Raw genomic sequence first — 14,513 nt, 5'->3', positions numbered from 1 at the left:
CTCAGGTGATCTGCCCACCTCGGCCTCCCGAAGTGCTGGGATTACAGGTGTGAGCCACTGCAACTGGCGTGCCTACATTTATACCAAAGAAAATCTTGGCCGGCAGGGTGGCTCATGCCTATAATCCCAGCACTTTTGGAGGCCAAGGCAGGCGGATCAACTGAGGTCAGGAGTTCAAGACCAGCCTGGCCAAAATGGTGAAACCCCAACTGTACAAAAATACAAAAATTAGCCAGGCATGATGGCAGGTGCCTGTAATTCCAGCTACTTAGGAGGCTGAGACAGGAGAATCGCTTGAACCTGGGAGGTGGAGGTTGCAGTGATCCCAGATCACGCCATTGTACTCCAGCCTGCGTGACTGAGCAAGACTCTGTCTCAAAAAGAAAAAAAGGAAGAAAAGAAAAGAAATCTTTAAGTCTTGCTAAATGGGTGTGCTTGCATTGCTCAGGCAGAAATGTAATTTAACAAACAATAGTAATAGTAAATTGCATTATAATATGCAATAGTAAATTGCATTAAAACATATGACTTATGAGAAAAGAATGCTTTTTTGTTTGTTTTTGTTTGTTTGTTTTTTGAGACAAGGTCTCACTCTGTCATGCAGGCTAGAGTGCAGTGGTGTGATCATAGTTTACCGCAGCCTCGCCTCCTGAGCTCAGGTGATCCACTCCCAAGTAGCTGGGAACACAGGCGCTTGCCACCACACCTAGCTAATTTTTAGATTTTTTTGTAGAGACAGGGTCTCCCGATGTTGCCCAGGCTGGTCTTGAACTTCTGAGCTCAATCAATCTTCCCACCTCGGCCTCCCAAAATGCTGAGATTACAGGTGTGAGTCAGTGGACTGAGCGGGGCAGATCTGCTCTCAATGTGAGTGGGCACCATCCAATTGACCGAGGACCCAGAACAAAAGAGGTGAGAAAAAATATTTCTTTCCTTCTGGAGCTGAGACACTCTTCTGCTCTCAGACATCAGAACTCCAGGCCCTCCGCCTTGAGACTTGAAGATTTCACAATTTAGACTGAGCCAGCTACCAGCATTCCAGGGTCTCCGGCTTGCAGATGGCCTGTCATGGGACTTTTCAGTCTCCATAATTTTCTGAGCCAATTCCCTAATAAATCTCCTCATAGATCTATATCTATAACTATCTGTTATCTATCCTATTGGTTCTGTCTCTCTGGAGAACCCTAACACAGGGACTGAATAAATAGACAGGTAAATGACTTTGATACCTTATAATTATTATTAAATGTAGAAGTTTCACAAAGAAAACTTCTACCCACAATTAATAAACATTCACAGAGTATTTTGTCTTTTTCTTTTCTTTTAATTATACTTTAAGTTCTAGGGTACATGTGCACAACGTGCAGGTTTGTTACATATGTATACTTGTGCCATGTTGGTGTGCTGCACCCATCAACTCGTCATTTACATCAGGTATAACTCCCAATGCCATCCCTCCCCCCACCCCCCATTTTGTCTTTTTCTTAAAAAAAAAAAACTCTGGAAAATCATACGCTTTCCAAATTAATGATATCTATGACAATCTAAATGTAATGTAAATCAATACACTTACGAGGTTTTGTTTTGTTTTGTTTTTGTAACAAGGCCTTGCTCTGTCGCCCAGCCTGGAGTGCAGTGGTGCAATCAGGGCTCACTCCAAGCTTGACCTTCTGGGCCCAAGTGATCCTCCCACCTCAGCCTTCCAAGTAGCTGAGACCACAGGCATGTGCCACCACACCAGGCTATTTTTTTTCATTTTTATAGAGATGGGGATTCTCCTTATGTTGCCCAGAATGGTCTGGAACTCCTGGGCTCAAGTGATCCTCTTGCCTCTGATTCCCAAGTGCTGACATTACAGGCGTGATCCACTGTGCCCAGTGTGAGTGTGTGTGTGTGTGTCTCCGCGTTCGCTTGAGTGATCCTCCTGCCTCGGCCTCCCAAAGCGCTGGGATTACAGGCATGAGACACTGCGCCCGGCCAATACACTTACGATTTTAATTATAACATTTACGGGAATGAAAACACTAGCAAAAAGCTGCCAATTTAATGTGACCACTTAGTCTAAACAGGCTAGTAGAAATGAAGAACTTTTAACCTGTAAATGCAACAAAAAGCCAGAAATGAATGGGAAGACATGTCCAGAAAAGTGTGGCTAAATTTTCCCCAGTCCATTGTCTTAACAGGGTAGGGAATTGCAGACGGCACTTAAATATGGTAATTTTGGGTTGAGAACTCATGTGGAAAGTCCTCAAAGCCAAATTCCAAAGCCAAATTCTAACTCCTGTTTGACTGTTTTATCCTCTCGAGCGTGCTGAGCTGTCTTGGCTCTCCTGGAAAATACATGGCTCAAAAAATGGCGCGGTGGCTCAAGCCTGTAATCCCAGCACTTTGGGAGGTCGAGACGGGCGGATCACGAGGTCAGGAGATGGAGACTATCCTGGCTAACATGGTGAAACCCCGTCTCTACTAAAAAATACAAAAAACTAGCCAGGCGAGGTGGCGGGCGCCTGTAGTACCAGCTACTCGGGAGGCTGAGGGAGGAGAATGGCGTGAACCCAGGAGGCGGAGCTTGCAATGAGCGGAGATCCGGCCACTGCACTCCAGCCCCGGCGACAGAGCGAGACTCCATCTCAAAAAAAAAAAAAAAAAAGAAGTTTTAGCGGTGTGAATCTAGTAGTCGACTATAGGGCGTATTAAAAATAAACACTCCATCCTGGCTAACACGGTGAAACCCTGTCTCTACTAAAAATACAAAAAAATTAGCCGGGCGTGGTGGCGGGTACCTGTAGTCTCAGCTACTTGGGAGACTGAGGCAGGAGAATGGCGTGAACCCGGGAGGCGGAGCTTGCAGTGAGCCAAGATCATGCCACTGCACTCTAGCCTGGGCGACAGTGCGAGACTCCGTCTCAAAAAATAAATAAATAAAAATAAAAATAATTAAACCACCACCAGAGCAAAAACTTACAGCGCTTACAATACCTTCCACGTGCTGTTTTATTTTACATAAAACCATGACGATTAAAAAGCTGGTCTCTCAGTTTTCCGGGTATTGGTTTGTTTCCCCCCTAAACTGTCGTTTTTATAGGCACTTGCACTGTCTTCTCAGCAGAAGTGCCAATGGCCTTCCTCGAGTCCTACGTTTAGCGACTGGCAAGAATCACGCACTGACAGAGCTCGACTCAGGTGGGTACAAGGAAGTAGACAAGGAAGCAGGAAGAAGCAAGAGACGCACAGGTGGGCGGGATCCGCACTGGAGGCGGTGCGACCTTGCGGGGCGGTGCAAGCTGGCGGAACCCGCGTGAGTGAGGTTGGTGTTGCGAAGGGAACTAGTCCGGTGCAGGACGTGGGGCTTTTGCAGCCCAGCTGGTTCCGGCTGGGGAAGATGGCGGTGGCTGGGGCGGTGTCCGGGGAGCCGCTGGTGCACTGGTGCACCCTGCAGTTGCGGAAAACTTTCGGTCTGGACGTCAGCGAGGAGATCATTCAGTGAGAACAGTTCGGGTCCAAGCGGGGAGGGAGCTCTGGGATGTGCACTGCCTGAGCGAACAGGGAAGCGGGGACGACTGAAAAGTTGAGAGAGAAATGTGATAAAGGGGCTGCAGTCTGTAGGCGTCGAATTTTGGCCTGCACCTTTGTAGTTTAGTTTCTGGAATAGGGTGTCCGGCTCCGCAATCTGCCGTTCAGGCTTTTTTCCTGGGAAGACGCCCAGTCTGTAATAAGTACTGCAGGACTGTCCCAGGAGGCAGTTTCCTTTCTAGAGAGAAGGGGCAGGTCAAATTGTATTTCCTAACTCTTAACTCCTTATTTATTTATTTATTTATTTATTATTGTTATTATTGAGACCGAGTCTCTGTCGCCCAGGCTGGAGTACAGTGGCGCGATCTTGGCTCACTGCAACCTCCGCCTCCCGGGTTCAGGCGATTCACCTGCCTCCGCCTCCCAAGTAGCTGGAATTACAGGCACGCACCAGCACACCCGGCTAATTTTTTTTTTTTTTCTGAGACGGAGTCTCGTCCTGTCGCCCAGGCTGGAGTGCAGTGGCGCAATCTCAGCTCACTGCAAGCTCCGCATCCCGGGTTCCGGCCATTCTCCTGCCTCAGCCTCCCGAGTAGCTGGGACTACAGGCGCCCGCCACCTCGCCCGGCTAGTTTTTTGTATTTTTTAGTAGAGACGGGGTTTCACTCTGTTAGCAAGGATGGTCTCGATTTCCTGACCTCATGATCCGCCCGTCTCGGCCTCCCAAAGTGCTGGGATTACAGGCGTGAGCCACCGCACCCAGACATACTCTGAACATTTTAGTCTGCCCAGTCTGAGTTGTGTCAGTACGGCCAACAGGGTCAGCTGTGTCAATAGGACCTAGAATTTAAGTGGAAGCAGCGTGGTAGAGTACAAATAGCTTCCGACTCTGGAGTCACAGGTTCTATATTCTGTTGTCGTTTACCTGTTTTAGAACCCAGGACAACTTAATTTTTCTCTCTGTACCTTGGTTTCTTCATCTATAAGATGAATCATTAGTAGAGCTTATCATGCTTTATGACTCTTACGAAATGGAGATGGTGAACATGATTTAATGTCTGCTTTCAACTGATTAAAGAACATTTGTTGCACTGTTACACGCCAGGTATTGGGGTAACAAAGACAAGACAGTTGGGTTCCCCTTCGTTGATGAGTGCTGAGATTGGGGAAGTGAAGGGGCTTGTTGGAGCACAAAATAAATGATCCTTATTAAGATCTGAAAAACTCGGAAGGTTTACTGGAACGGATGACTTTCACCTGAGAACTAAGGAATAGACAGAGGTGGAGGTCCAAAGTGTTCAGGCAGGGGAGAAAGCTACAAAAATGGGACTTGATCAAAGAACCGAAAGTGCTCCTTAATTTGATTCCTTGGTCACTAATGCTGAAACCTAAATTGCAGCTTTAGGGCTTTTGTAGGAAGTAAGATGAGTTTCTGAATTTGGGAGAAAATAGACTTTTGGCAAGGAGAGAGTTAAAGTAGGCTATTTTAATGGATTTTTTTTGAGGCCCTGGGAGCTCAAGCCCTTATTCCCAGCACTTTGGGAGGTGGAGGTGGGAGGATCGCTTGAGACTGGGAGTTGGAGAGCAGTCTGGGCAACATAGCAAGACCCTGTCTCTACAGAAATAAAAAAAGTAAACAACAAGATAAGGGATTTTTTTGAACAGTCGAATAGACAACAAAACAAAACAACAGCAAAATCTTATGGTTTGGCTTTACCCTTGCTTGAAGGCAGTCAAATTAAGTATTTAGTAGTTTTCAAACATTTTTAAAAGCAGTACAGTGCTATCAAATGAAATAATGCAACTTTGCAATATATAAAACAGAAAAGTGTTTTTTACGAATATAAGTTCAATATTTTCACTTTTTTTTTTTTTTTTTTTTGACACGGAGTCTCACTGTTGCCCAGGCTGGAGTGCAGTGGTGCAATCTCAGCTCACTGCAACCTCCGCCTCCCGGGTTCAAGCGATTCTCCTGCCTCGGCCTGCCGAGCAGCTGGGATTACAGGTGTGCACCGCCATGCCTGGCTAATTTTTGTATTTTTAGTAGAGACGGGGTTTCACTATGTTGACCAGGGTGGTCTCGAACTCCTGACCTCAGATCCACCTGCCTTGGCTGCCCAAAATGCTGGGGTTACAGGCGTGAGCTGCCACACCTGGCCCAATTTTCACATATTTATTATAAAGTTACCCAGTATTAAAAAAAAAAAGATTGAGGTGGCCAGGCGCAGTGATTCCTGCCTGTAATCTAAGCACTTTGGGAAGCCAAGGCAGGCAGATCACTTGAGGTCAGGAATTGCAGACTAGCCTGGCCAACATGGTGAAACCCCCACTCTATTAAAAATACAAAACTTAGCTAGGTGTGTTGGAGAGTGCAGGTCATCTCAGCTACTCGGAAGGCTGAGGCAGGAGAATCCCTTGAACCTGGGGGCAGAGGTTGCAGTGAGCTGATACCGCACCACTGCACTCCATCCTGGGTGACAGAGTAAGACCTCGTCTCAAAAAAAAAAAAAAAAAGGAAAAATGAAAGATTGAGGCTATTTTTTTTTTTTTTAAGACAAAGTCTGACTCTGTCGCCCAGGCTGGAGTGTAGTGGCCGGATCCCGGCTCACTGCAAGCTCCGCCTCCCGGGTTCACGCCATTCTCCTGCCTCAGCCTCCCGAGTAGCTGGGCTACAGGCGCCCGCCACCTCGTCCGGCTAGTTTTTTGTATTTTTTAGTAGAGACGGGGTTTCACCATGTTAGCCAGGATGGTCTCGATGTCCTGACCTTGTGATCTGCCCGTCTCGGCCTCCCAAAGTGCTGGGATTACAGGCTTGAGCCACCGCACCCGGCCGATTGAGGCTATTTTTGATAAATTAACAGTTTGAAATAGGGTAAGAATGATAGATGTAGTCTTCTCAGTCTAGAATCCAGTTGTATTTTGTTTGGATTACACAGTATCAAGAACATGGTTTCTCAGGCCAGGTGTGGTGGCTCATGCCTATAATCCTAGCACTTTAGGAGGCCAAGGCAGGCAGATCAGGAGGTCAGGAGTTCGAGACCAGCCTGGCCAACATAGCGAAACCCCATCTCTACTAAAAATACAAAAAAAATTAGCCAGGTGTGGTGGTGGGCACCTGTAATCCCAGCTACTCAGGAGACTGAGGCAGGAGAATCACTTGAACCCAGGAGGGAAAGGTTGCAGTGAGTCGCGATCTCACTACTGCACTCCAGCCTGGGCGACAGAGCAAGATTCCATCTCAAAAAAAAAAAAAAAATTGTCTTCCCCCTGGGAAGAAGGTCAGTGCCCATCGGCATGTATTATGCTAAGATACTATTTGAATCATTAGGTATTCACTAGTATTGCACAACAGGCTGTTACGCCACGATGAAAGCATTTGCTGTGCCTTGCCTGGCATTTAATTGAGAATTACCCAGGTGTACATACTACAGTAATGTACTAACTTGAACAATTTTATATGAGTGACCTGAATTTTTAAAATAGCACGGAGCTATTAACTTTTTTTTTTTCTTTTTTGAGATGGAAACTCACTCTGTCGCCCAGGCTGGAGTGCAGTGACAGGATCTTGGCTCACTGCAACCTCTACCTCCCAGTTCAAACAGTTCTCCTGCCTCAGCCTTCCCAGTAGCTAGGAGTACAGGCTCGTGACACCATGCCCAGCTAATGTTTGTATTTTTAGTAGAGATGGGGTTTCACCATGTTGGCCAGGCTGGTCTCTAACTCATGACCTCAGGTGATTCACCCACTTCAGCCTCCCAAAGTGCTGGAAGCTACCATGCCCCGCCATTTTTGTTTGTTTGAGAGAGAGTCTCATTCTGTTGCTCAGGCTGGAATGTAGTGATGCAATCATGGCTCTGCAGCCTTCACCTCTGAGACTCAAAGAATCCTTCCACCTCAGCCTCTCAAGTAGCTAGGACTACAAGCAGGTACCTCCATGCCTGGCTAATTTTAATTTTTCTTCTAGAGACAAGGTCTCCCTATGTTGCCCAGGCTGGTCTGAAACTCCTGGGCCCAAGTGATCCTCCAGCCTCAGCCTCCCAAATTGTTGGGATTACAGGCATGGGCTCCCGCACCCAGTCAGAAGATTCTCTTAATGAGGCCCAAAGGCACAGATTTGTTTACCTCTAGAGCATAATTCTGCAGTTCCACCACTACACTATGAAAAGAATGCAGTACATATGCTACCAATCATGGGACAATTTCATAATTTTTAAAAATTTAAAGGATATAGCACGATGGTAATTTTCTTGCGTTCCATATCATTGTGTCTGAATTACAGTTTCTTCAGGTTTTATACTGTTTTCAGTGTCTTGTATGTTAATTTGTAAGTAATTTTTTTCACTTTTTTCTCCTGTAATAAGATGTTCACTGTAGAAAACTAAAAAAATCAGAAAAGGATAAAAGAGTAAACCAAAATTACTGTAATACTACAACCCAGAAATAAGCACTGTTTCTTTCTGTTTTTTCCTGTATATATAATAATGTAATACTTTTAAAAACATATTTATTCGCCGGGAGCAGTGGCTCACGCCTGTAATCCTAGTACTTTGGGAGGCCGAGGCGGGTGGATCACGAGGTCAGAAGATCGAGACCATCCTGGCTAACATGTTGAAACCCCGTCTATGCTAAAAAATACAAAAAATTAGCCAGGCGTGGTGGTGGGCGCCTGTAGTCCCAGCTACTCAGGAGGCTGAGGCAAGAGAATGGCATGAACCTGGGAGACGGAGCTTGCAGTGAGCTGACATGGCACCACTGCACTCCAGCCTGGGCGACAGAGTGAGATTTTGTCTCAAAAAAAAAAAAGAAAAAAGTAAGAAAAAAGAGAATAGGCCGGGCGCGGTGGCTCAAGCCTGTAATCCCAGCACTTTGGGAGGCCGAGACGGGCGGATCACGAGGTCAGGAGATTGAGACCATCCTGGCTAACACGGTGAAACCCCATCTCTACTAAAAAATACAAAAAACTAGCCGGGTGAAGTGGCGGGCACCTGTAGTCCCAGCTACTCGGGAGGCTGAGGCAGGAGAATGGCGTGAACCCAGGAGGCGGAGCTTGCAGTGAGCTGAGATCCGGCCACTGCACTCCAGCCTGGGCGACAGAGCGAGACGCCATCTCAAAAAAAAATAAAAATAAAAAGAAAATAAAAATAAATTAAAACTACCTTTAATCCCATCACTCACTAGTAATCATTTTGGTGTATAACGTTGTTTTTTTCCTACACATAAGTGTATGTATGTATGCCTTCATACCAGTTAGGATCATATTGTATTTCTAGCATCTAGTATAGTACTTGGCTCAAAGTAAACACTCTAATAGATTAATGAATGGTTTTTACTACCTAGATCTCTATTAAGATTACTGAGAAACAGTGTAAGTTAGTCTTGTTTCAACAACTTATATCTTTGCCTCCTGAGGTATGTTTTGTCAATTGAGAGTGCTGAAGAGATACGAGAATATGTTACTGATCTCCTCCAGGGAAATGAAGGCAAAAAAGGTCAATTCATAGAAGAACTTATAACCAAATGGCAAAAGAATGATCAGGAGTTGATTTCTGATCCTTTGCAGCAGTGCTTCAAAAAAGACGGTGAGTAATGTAATTAAGCAAATGTTGAAATATTGGTAAGTGGGCAGGCTTAAAGAATTTAATTTTTTTTTTTTTGCCATCTTGTATTTCTTCACAACTAACTTAAACAGAATCATATGTATACATATTTTTAGTTCAGTTCTACTCAATCCATAATGAATATTGCTCTAGTTCTTTTTTTTTTTTTTTTTTTTTTTTTTTTTTTTGAGACGGAGTCTCGCTCTGTCACCCAGGCTGGAGTGCAGTGGTGCGATCTCGGCTCACTGCAAGCTCCGCCTCCCGGGTTTACACCATTCTCCTGCTTCAGCCTCCCGAGTAGCTGGGACTACAGGCGCCCGCCACCTCGCCCGGCTAATTTTTTGTATTTTTTTAGTAGAGACGGGGTTTCACCGTGTTAGCCAGGATGGTCTCGATCTCCTGACCTCGTGATCCACCCGTCTCGGCCTCCCAAAGTGCTGGGATTACAGGCTTGAGCCACCGCACCCGGCCGCTCTAGTTCTTTTTTAACTTAGAAAATATCACCAAAAAATGCCTGTTTACAGACACAAATGTGGCTTCAGAATAATTTGAAAAATTTATACATAAAGAAACATTTTTCAGTCATATGCATACCTGTATCTAAGTAAAGTGTTGATTGACTATAGTATGAATAGCATTTAGAGATAACTACTTAAACAGTACAAAAGACGAGCACCAAACTAAATAAGTTATTATGCAATCTACAATATCAGAATTTTGTTTGTTTTAAGACATGGTCTCACTTTCATTGCCCGGGCTGGAATGGTGTGGCTTGATCACAGCTCACTGCAGCCTCTGCTTCCTGGGCTCAGATGATTCTCCCACCTCAGCCTCCCGAGTAGCTGGGACTACAGGCGTGTGTTACCACACCTGGCTAATTTTTGTATTTTTTTCTAGAGATAGGGTCTCACTCTGTTGTCCAGACTGCTCTCAAACTCCTTGGTTCAAACAATCCACCTGCCTCGGCCTCTCAAAATACTGGGATTATACATGTGAGCCACTGAGCCTGATTTTAGAATATCAGATTTTAATTTAACTTAATTCCAGCCACTTGTTTGAGTTCTTTTTCATTGACTGCACTCTTAAAAATGATGATTTAAATTTTATTCTGGTTTGGCAGGAAAAGATAATTAAAAATTTTCCTGATGATATCTTGACTCTAAATACTAAGCATCACCTTAGTTTATTAGCTGTAGAAGTTCACCAGGAATCCTCTTATCAATCTGTGTGTGTGTATTTTTTTTTTCTATTTTTAAAGAAATTTTAGATGGGCAGAAATCAGGAGACCATCTAAAGCGGGGTAGGAGGAAAGGGAGAAACAGACAGGAAGTTCCTGCATTTACTGAACCTGACACGACTGCAGAAGTTAAAACACCTTTTGATTTGGCCAAGGTGAGTGCTTATAGATTGAAGCTTTTTCTGGCTATTGGAGAAGAGGAAGTGACTAATACATTTCAGAGAGCAAAGTGTACAAATTGGTCTAGAATGGCAATTTTTCAACAAATGCATGAATTTTGGAAGACAAATTATATGTACTCCTTTCTATATGGTAGATTTTTTCTTTGGCAACCTGATTAGTATTATAAAGGCATCTTTGCTTTTTTTTTTTTTTCCCCAAGACGGAGTCTTGCTCCATTGCCGGGACTGGAGTGCAGTCGCACCATCTTGGCTCACTGCAGCTTCTGCCTCCTGAATTCAAGCAGTTCTCCTGCCTCAGCCTCCCAAGTAGCTGGGTGCTCGTCACCATGCCCGGCTAATTGACATCTTTGCTTTGAGATGAGATTCAGGCAGATAAATATAAGTTGAAAAATATTTAATGAAGTGTGTCCCATGCGGCTGGTGCTTTTTTTTTTTTTTTAGTATGGAACACTTCGTGAGTTTTTTTTTTTTTTTGAGACAGAGTCTCGCTCTGTGCCCAGGCTGGAATGCAGTGGCGCAATCTTAGCTCACCACAACCTCTGCCTCCTGGGTTCAAGCGATTCTTCTGCTTCAGCCTCCGGAGTAGCTGGGACTACATGCCCACACTGCCACGCCCAGCTAATTTTTCGTATTTTAGTAGAGACGGGGTTTCACCAAGTTGCCCAGGCTGGTCTCGAACTCCTGAGCTCAGGCAATCCACCCACATTGGCTTCCCAAAGTGCTAGGATTATAGGCATGAGCCACCGCACCTGGCCCTGTTTTTGAACTTTAAATACATGGAGCTAAATAGTGTATACTCTTGTATCTAGCTGCTTTTTTTTTTTGGAGATGGAGTCTTGCTCTGTCACCCAGGCTGGAATGCAGTGGTGCAATCTTGACCCACTGCAACCTCTGCCTTCGGGTTCAAGTGATTGGCCAGCCTCAGCCTCCCGAGTAGCTGAGATTACAGGCGCGCACACTACCACACCCAGCTAATTTTTGTATTTTTAGTAGAGATGGGATTTCACCATGTTGGCCAGGCTGTCTTAAACTCCTGACCTCAAGCAATTTGCCTGCCTTGGCCTCTCAAAGTGCTGGGATTACAGGCGTGAGCCACCGTGCCTAGCCAGTGTCTAACTTCTTTCAATTTATGAGATTCATCTCTATTCTGGACAGCTATACTTTCTCATTCTCATTGCTACACAGAATTTTATTAAGTGAATACATCACAATTTGTCCATTCTAATATTTGGATCATTACCAATTCCAATGCAACAGTGAACATTCTTGTATGTATTTTTGGTGAACATATTTACACATTTCTGTTTAGTATGTATCTAGGAGTTGAATTGCTGTGTCATAGAACATGCATATGTTCAACTTTAATTGATATGAGTTTGCAGTCCTGCCAGCAGTCTATGAGAGGTCTAATTCTTTTGTATCTTTGCTAACACTTTATATTTTCTCTTTTTCAGTTTAGCCATTCTGGTTGGTATTTAGTGGTATTGCATTTTGTTTCCGTTTTTGCATTATTTTTACAACTAATGAAATCGAGAACTTTTTCATATGCCTGTTAGTCATTAGGATATCTTTTGTTACGAAGTTCTTTTTTTTTTTTTTTTTTTGAGACGGAGTCTTGCTCTGTCGCCCAGGCTGGAGTGCAGTGGCCGAGTGCAGTGGCCGGATCTCAGCTCACTGCAAGCTCCGCCTTCTGGGTTTAGGCCATTCTCCTGGCTCAGCCTCCCGAGTAGCTGGGACTACAGGTGCCCGCCACCTCCGTCTGGCTAGTTTTTTGTATTTTTTAGTAGAGATGGGGTTTCACCATATTAGCCAGGATGGTCTCGATCTCCTGACCTCGTGATCCGCCCGTCTCGGCCTCCCAAAGTGCTGGGATTACAGGCTTGAGCCACCGCACCCGGCCCACGAAGTTCTTATTTAGGTTTTTTTTTTTGCCCTTTTTTTTTTTTTTTTGAGATAGGATCTCACTCTGTTGCCCAGTGGCGCAAACTCAACTAACTGCAACCTTCACCTTCTGTTTGCCCATTTTTCTATTGTATTATCTGTCCTTTTCTTACTGGTTTCTGATTGAGTCAACTTTATATTTATTTTTCTTATTTTATTGATCGCCCATATTTCCAAATCTGTGAATATCATCTGCTTTTAGAGGCATTCTTGTTTCTTATGATCTCCAATTTAGCTGTTTTTAAAGATATCATATAAACAGATCTAACTGCTACATTTACCTTCCACTAGCCATAGTAACGGGCTGAAAGCTACTAGCAGAAAAGACAAGGTAATTACCAGCTAGTTTTTCTAGAGTATAACCTTTCCTCAGAATCTTGATTATACCTAATTTGTATTTCTTCCTTTCCCTGCCTTCTTTCTTTGTTCTTGGATAGTATATAAGTTGTTATTGAACAGAACTGAGCATTTTCTCCCTTGACTTTTTACATTGTCATTAATTATTTGATGTTATTCTGATGTCTTTGTACAATTAGGCACAAGAGAACAGCAACTCCGTAAAGAAGAAAACAAAGTTTGTCAATTTATACACAAGAGAGGGACAGGACAGGCTTGCAGTCCTGCTCCCTGGTCGCCACCCTTGTGATTGCCTGGGCCAGAAGCACAAGCTCATCAATAACTGTCTGATCTGTGGGCGCATTGTCTGTGAACAAGAAGGCTCTGGCCCTTGCTTATTCTGTGGCACTCTGGTAAATTATTTCTTTTCTTTTTTATTTTACTGTGCTTTGTGTTAATATGCAGGGCCATTCAGATATCAAATAATTTCTTTTTCTTTTTCTTTTTTTTTTTTTTGTTGAGACAGAGTCTCACTCTGTTGCCCAGGCTGGAGTGCAGTGGCGCGATCTCGGCTCACGCAAGCTCTGTCTCCCGGGTTCATGCTATTCTCCTGTCTCAGCCTTCCAAGTAACTGGGACTACAGGCACCCGCCACCATGCCTGGCTAATTTTTTGTACTTTTAGTAGAGATGGGGTTTTACAGTGTTAGCCAGGATGGTCTCGACCTCCTGACCTCGTGATCCACCCACCTTGGCCTCCCAAAGTTCTGGAATTACAGGCGTGAGCCACGGTGCCTGGCCTTCTCTTTTTGTTAGTAAATTTTTTCCCTAAAATATCCAGTGGACTCGAGTAGCAGGGATATGATTAGTTAGAAACCCAAGGTTAGGCCAGGCATGGTGGCGTACGCCTAAAGTCCCAACACTTTGGGAGGCCAAGGCGGGTTTTGGGAGGCTGAGGTGGGAGGATCCCTTGAGCCCAGGAGTTTGAGACCAGCCTGGGCAATGTAGGAAGACCCTGTCTCTACAAAAAAAATATATATTTTTAATTAGTTGGGCTGGTGTGGTGGTGTGCACCCGTGGTAGCAGTTACTTGAGGAGCTGAAGTGGGAGCGTCACATGATCCCAGGACGTCCAGGCTGCAGTGAGAGAGTGAGTCCTTGTCTCAGAAGAAAGAAAGAAACCCCAGGTTATATCCTACTACTGAGGCCATTAATGAGAAGGGTTTTGAGAACATACATTGTTGAGAGATCCAAGTCTTCTTGTGTCAGATTAACTTTAAGAAAACTATAGGGCCTGAAATGTCAAAATTTTTTGTCTAAGTCTTCAGTTCTGATGTGGCTCCTAGCCCTAGGAGAACAGAGACACTGTGACAGAATCCTCAGGTCATTATAGCTTCTATTTCCAGGACACCACCTTGTCATAGCTCTGGTTTGTGTGAGAGAATGACCTCAAGAATGTAGTGATAATGACTCGCAAAAACCCTTAATGAGCTATCTAGAAAGCTAATATTACCAAGTTGAGCTGGCTAGCAGAAGCAGTGACATTTGGTGTTGGTAAAGGCATCCATTTTATATTACTTCATTTTCTCCTCTTTTCTGATGGGGCCCTTAATTTTTTCTTTTTTCTTTTTTTTCTTTTTTTTGGGGGGGATGGAGTCTTGCTCTGTCGCCCAGGCTGGAGTGCAGTGGTGTAATCTCAGCTCACTGTAA

General features: G+C 44.4%; 1 protein-coding gene across 3 annotated transcripts in view; it reads left to right on the top strand.

The window, feature by feature from the left end:
• Positions 1-3,216: 3,216 nt before the first annotated feature.
• TRIP4 (thyroid hormone receptor interactor 4) overlaps positions 3,217-14,513 on the top strand; it is a 70,450-nt gene continuing 59,153 nt past the window's right edge. The window contains exons 1-4 of one of the 3 annotated variants that reach the window (XM_033189787.1): positions 3,217-3,307; positions 8,923-9,092; positions 10,369-10,502; positions 13,007-13,219. Coding sequence is in view for 1 of the 3 variants with exons in the window: in XM_033189784.1 (XP_033045675.1) it covers positions 3,383-3,483; positions 8,923-9,092; positions 10,369-10,502; positions 13,007-13,219 (618 nt within the window). In the remaining 2 variants the exon portion in view is untranslated. Of the gene's footprint in view, positions 3,308-3,327; positions 3,484-8,922; positions 9,093-10,368; positions 10,503-13,006; positions 13,220-14,513 lie in introns of those variants that run through there. The other 2 variants (XM_033189784.1, XM_033189785.1) reach the window with 2 other exon arrangements.

This window comes from Trachypithecus francoisi, unplaced genomic scaffold (genome assembly GCF_009764315.1).
Source record: "Trachypithecus francoisi isolate TF-2019V2 unplaced genomic scaffold, Tfra_2.0 Lachesis_group3, whole genome shotgun sequence".
Taxonomy (NCBI): domain Eukaryota; kingdom Metazoa; phylum Chordata; class Mammalia; order Primates; family Cercopithecidae; genus Trachypithecus; species Trachypithecus francoisi.
This window is presented reverse-complemented; position numbering and strand designations above follow the sequence as displayed.